This window comes from Cibotium barometz, chromosome 14 (assembly GCF_041138505.1).
Source record: "Cibotium barometz isolate CiBa-2024 chromosome 14, ASM4113850v1, whole genome shotgun sequence".
NCBI lineage: Eukaryota > Viridiplantae > Streptophyta > Polypodiopsida > Cyatheales > Cibotiaceae > Cibotium > Cibotium barometz.
In genome coordinates, this window is record NC_141059.1 from 53,995,017 (window position 1) to 54,000,628 (window position 5,612).

At 37.8% G+C, this 5,612-nt stretch overlaps 1 protein-coding gene across 8 annotated transcripts in view; it reads right to left on the reverse strand.

Annotated features, from left to right (window-relative positions):
• Positions 1-1,996: 1,996 nt before the first annotated feature.
• Positions 1,997-5,612, reverse strand: part of LOC147632198 (U-box domain-containing protein 45-like) — a 4,778-nt gene continuing 1,162 nt past the window's right edge. For 4 of the 8 annotated variants that reach the window (XM_086808838.1, XM_086808843.1, XM_086808842.1 and 1 more), the window contains 5 exons: positions 5,343-5,404; positions 4,977-5,159; positions 4,782-4,889; positions 3,436-4,646; positions 1,997-3,305 (listed from right to left, as the gene is read on the reverse strand). In XM_086808838.1, coding sequence (XP_086664964.1) covers positions 2,510-3,305; positions 3,436-4,646; positions 4,782-4,889; positions 4,977-5,159; positions 5,343-5,404 — 2,360 coding nt within the window. In that variant the 3' untranslated portion in view covers positions 1,997-2,509. Of the gene's footprint in view, positions 3,306-3,435; positions 4,647-4,781; positions 4,890-4,976; positions 5,160-5,342; positions 5,405-5,529 lie in introns of all 8 variants that reach the window. The other 4 variants (XM_086808845.1, XM_086808840.1, XM_086808841.1 and 1 more) reach the window with 3 other exon arrangements.

Sequence of the window (5,612 nt, forward strand, 5' to 3'; positions counted from 1 at the left end):
ACTATACAAATATATGATTCACCAATGAAGTCATTACTAAAGTTTCTAAAATGGTTGAATAATAAACATTGATCCACCAATAAAGTCATTCTGAAGTTGCTAAAATGGTTGAATAATAAACATCGATATGCGTAAATGTTGTGAGTAGACAAGAAAGTGTTATGTGGTTTGAATACTATTTCCTTAAATGGATTTGGTATGTTTCCACCCAAAAGTGATTGAATGAAAATGACTCAATAATACTAAAATTAGAGAGATGTCTAACCAAAACTTGTGTTTAAAATTACTGAAGTTTATAAAATGGTTGAATAATAAACATTGATATGCATAAATGTTGTGAGTAGACAAGAAAGTGTTATGTGGTTTGAATACTATTTCCTTAAATGGATTTGGTATGTTTCCACCCAAAAGTGATTGAATCAAAATGACTCAATAATACTAAAATCAAAGAGATGTCCTAAGAAAATTTTGTGTTTGAAATTTCTTAGGAAGACAATTATCAATGGTTTTATTGAAAAGAGTAAGATGAATAATAGAATTAGTACACTTTTTTACTAGTTCTAAACTATAAAAGGCCATTGCTTCTTTGTAAAGACAGTATCTCTTCACTCCTTGAGCTTTACAAAAAACAAGTAGACGTGATGTTAGGTTAACCAATTGATGGCATTAAAATCTTTAGTATCTTTCTAGTGGAAACAAGCTTGCTCCTTTTCTTTCCCAGTGATGGGGAAGGTAAGAGAACTGGTGGCTAAAAGAGGAGGGGAGTCTAAAGAAATACGAATAGGAATCGGTTTCTTAGGGGGGACCTTTGTATGAATTGGGTAGTTTTAAATTTTTAAATTTAAAAATCTCAACTATTTGAATATTTTTAATACTAACATAAAGAGTTAAAACTAAAACAATCAAAAGCTAATTCTCACACAGATTGGTGGTAGAATTCAAAACAATCAAAAGCTAATTCTCACACAGATTGGTGGTAGAATTCAAAAAAAGGATACATTCAACTTAAGCCGAAATGAGTTCAATTTTAAAAATGATTTCTCAAATTTATTAGACAAGTAAAACTACCTTCTTAAAGTTTTTAAGATTAAGTTATAATTAAGATAAAGTGTGAAAAAATGTTTGTTCAAAATTGTACTCCCCCTGTAAATGCATGATGGAGAGATTTTAAGTGCACCATTTTTTAAAAACTAACTTATAGATTTTTATACCATCAAGTGAATATTTTACAATCATTGAGCTTTTTTTTTGTCAAGATAAAATATATAACCATATTTATATTTTATATTTTCTACTACATAATCATAACATGTTCCTTGAATTCTATCATAAAGCTATTCTATCATTTGGTAAAAAGCATATCTTTGGAGCAGCATATATGTTCTTTACCCTCCAAAGAGATAGGATATGCAAGAGCTTTTACCTAGGATATATGTATGTATATGTATATGTATGTATATATATACATATATGTATATGTATGTATATATATATGTATATATATATATATATATATATATATATATATATATATGCATGCACTCATACATACATACATACATATATATATATATATATATATGTGTGTGTGTGTGTGTGTGTGTGTAATATTTACAACATGTTGAACTTGAAACCCCTTAATAAGGTTTCGATAATTATAATCTTTGATTGGTTATATGAATTCTAAGATGAGAGTAAGAGACATGATTTTACAATACATGAAAAACTATGAAAACTTGGCTCATTTTCATACACTTTATCCTCCGCAAAAAAGGAGGTCTATTTTAAAGAGACTTCTACGTTAAAATGTCCATAGCGAAAAGCCTATTATGTTTATATTTATATTGAGAATTCTACAGTATAACATCTCAAGGTATCAACATCGTGTGGTCAATACTGACTATAAAAATATTGATTGCGTACTATGAGAACGGAGTATGAATTACTAGTATAATTACACTTGCTTCAATTGAGAAATATCTTTTGAAGACACATATCATAACACAGTAGATATATATCAAAGGTAAAGTAGCATTGCAATGTCTCAAAATATTATGTGTTGGATTTGCTGCTTCTTTGTTGTTAACGTGGGGTCATAGCTGTTGTGAAGATCATGCAACTTTGCAAGCTAGCTCTAAGCTATGGTTACGAATCACTGTTATGTTTTGTCAAGCAAGATCGGGTTGCTTCTGAAGTACTGAGCGTGTGATTTCCAAGACCAGAAGACTTCACACTGAAGGCCACGCTACATTCATGGACCTAGACATCCTCCTGGGGCAGCACAATTCATGCGGCAAATTCTTGTTGTAAGATGAAGTGGGTAACACACTTCACGAGGATGAAGGTTATGTTGTGCATAAGGTTTGATGAAGATGAGGGGAGCTTGACTACTATCCTCCTCCATGGAACTTGCAGGTTGGGGTTGGTGGGCTGACATTCAAAACTGTCATAATAAAAAATGGCACATTGCTTTCATAGCAGAACCGATTCATTCTTCTACAAAATCACATCAGCAGCGATAAAAGAACAGAGACTTGGAGCTTCGAAAGAAGCCAAATGATGGTCTAGACCGAGTCTTCCTGCCAGAAACACCGTTCTTAGAGAGCTCTTTCGCATCTCCGCCACTCAAAAGCACAGATGGATAGGAGACATGTGGGGTAGCATGCCATGCACATTCTTTTTGTCTCTGCTCCCTAAAATGTTGTAACAATTTCTGAGCTTTATCTTTTCCCCTTGCAGTTCCATTCACTGAAAGCATTACAAGAGATGGGACGATCCCTTCCTGTAAAACTAGTTCAGTGTGATGAGAACTATTCATACAGATAACCAACAAGATTGCTGCCACTTTCTCTTTTTCCTTCTGTGTGCCATTGTCTAGGATCTCAGCTAAGGAAGAGATGCAGCTTTCTGCCTCCATCATAGAGGACCTCCCTTCCTCAACAGAGGACAGGCTGTAAAGAATAGCTACACATTCTTCTGTCAACTCAGTGTCACCTTGGCTGAGTAGATAGATAAGCTTGGGAACAGCATTTGCATTGACTATACAGAGCTGGTTTCCAGGAAAGGCACTCAAATTAAACAGAGTGCTCAGAGCATCTTTCACTCCTTGAGCTGAACCAATGTGCAGATGCTCCACCAAGAGTGGTACAGCCTCTAATAAGCCATTGTTCAATTTGTTTTCCTCCATGCATGAAGCCGTCAACAAGACTTGTAGAGCAGCCTCCCTTACTGTTAAGGCTGCATCTGAGCCAAGTATCTTCAACAAGAGTGGAATGGCTCCAGCATTCACAATTTCTACTCTGTTACTGTCGCAATACCAGTTGCAAAATGAAGATCTCAGAGGAGTTCAAAACAAAACTAAGGAAAAAACTTCAAATTGTTGATATTGCAGAGATTGACTTCAATACGCAAACCTATAACAAACACGAGAGATACCTGTTCTTGTTGACAGCAATATTTGATAAAGCAAGACAAAGAGTTGCTTGAGTAGTTTCATCTCCCGCTTTGATTGCTGTATTTAAAAGTCCTAATAGAGCCGGAATAGAGCCCAAATGATCTAGACATACTCCAGCGCCTGCATTGTCTTCTGTCAGAAATTGCATCTCCTCTGCAACTATACACTGTAAGTCTAAAGAGGAGGTGCAGAGTCGATCCAGCAGAATTTGCATGTCCTGAACCTCATCATTCACCCTATGCTCACCACTTTCCTCTGTTAAGCTGAAGCATTCATTAGCCACCAAAGATCGGGGATAGAAATGGCTCTTTTCATTGACATCTGCTTTCCCTGAAAAATCTTCACCGACCATACACACAGCTTCATTTTCAGGCAAGAAAGTTATCTCCAGCTGAGCATCACCCATCTTACTTGGGGCAGGCTCAGAGAGCAGATCCCATCTCTTCATAGCCATGGGTGAGAGAGAAGGAGAAGGACTAGGGATTGATATAGAATGTCGTTCGCACCAACTCATAATTAGTCCCTTCACACAGTAGTTCGGAGTAACACCAAGATGTGCAAGGTTTTGTTGAGTCTTCGGGCAGGTATCATGACCCTCTTCAAACCATTTCTCAATGCAGACACGTTCATACGTCTGACCAGAGGATATGATGACTGGATCTGACATGAGCCGCAAAGAGATGGGACACTTGAATTCCTCTGGTGGTATCAGGATATGACCCAAACAGCTTGTTCCTTTTTTCTGGACTTCAAAATAAGACAACTCGGCACTGAAATCACTGTCTCCTCCACTGGTGCTGGCTTCAGAACCCCTAACTGATGGAGATAGCGGATACGGATTAGAGACACCATGAATGGATCCATCCTCCACAGTTGCAAACTTTTGGACCTTGCTGTATTTCCGCAGAAGATGAAGCAAGTACAACACAATGAGCTCCTTCTTCTTGTCCTCCTCATTACGAACCTTGTCAAGGAGCCGTCGTAGAGCTTGTTTCTCAGCTAAGACTGCTTTGCCTGATGTTATACCTAGGTCTAAAGCAACCTCATCAAACACATCTAACTCTGTTAGAGCATTGTAGCCAGGAACTTCCTTCTCCTTTTGCAAAAGTGAGATAATCTTGTTGCCTGCCTCCTGATCTGAAGCATTAGGCTGGCATATCGTTTCTTCCAAATCTGCTGCAAGCAGGGCAACCTGCAATACAGAACAAGTACGTGCCATATGACAATTAGAAAAAACAAGACAATTAGTCGTCAAAAGGATGCAGTTAGCCCCTACAAAAAGCACAAACTACCAAGATATCTAGCTGGTCAGATTGGCTGTGCATACCTCCTTGGCAAGGATCTCGGGAACATTCAACTGCAAGCACCTCAAACTTTGGTCCAAACACTCTTTTACTTTCTCAAACTTTAGGAGAACCGAGTCACTTGTAATGGCCTGCAACATGACAGCCCCAAAATATCGTGTTAGAACTGATCGTGCAACTAGCTCAAGTGCACAAGAACAGAGATAAGCAAGCACTACCAAGTAAAGCTTGCTTGAATGAAAAATTTGCTGAAGAAAAGATTTGGCTTTATCCAGTGCCCAGTGCAGCCTGCATAAGGCTTGCAGGCCTGACTTTGGTGGTTGAACAGCTTCCAATGCAGGAAATAAATTTGTGATTTTTTGCACCAGCACAGCTAGTTTGCAGCACACATCTCCATACATCTGTAAAATAGAATCATATACAAGATCAAGGTCAGTTACGGTATTCAGATGGTCTACAATCTCATATGACAACAAGGAGCATAGATTCAGGCTTCAAGACATCCTGCTACTCCAAGCCTATTTCCCCAGAGGTTGTCTGACTTGGCCAATAGAATGCTCAAAAGGAGTAAAGGGCAGACAGACCCTTTGATCACTGAAGCCAGCTCCTTCCTGTGCCGCAGTCTCCATCACATTTCTCTTAACACCTACACAATATAAACATGAAAGGAATTTGAGATGCTACTACAGACACGCTAGTACCCAGAGAGCTCCCTCACAACAGACAGACAGAGAACATATCATTGGCATTCAAAAAAGAGAAGCTAAACACCTAAAATCATTCAATATGTGTAGCTGACAAAATTTGTTAACAATTGTGACTACTCAGCAAGCAACAAATCTTAACGTTGGAAG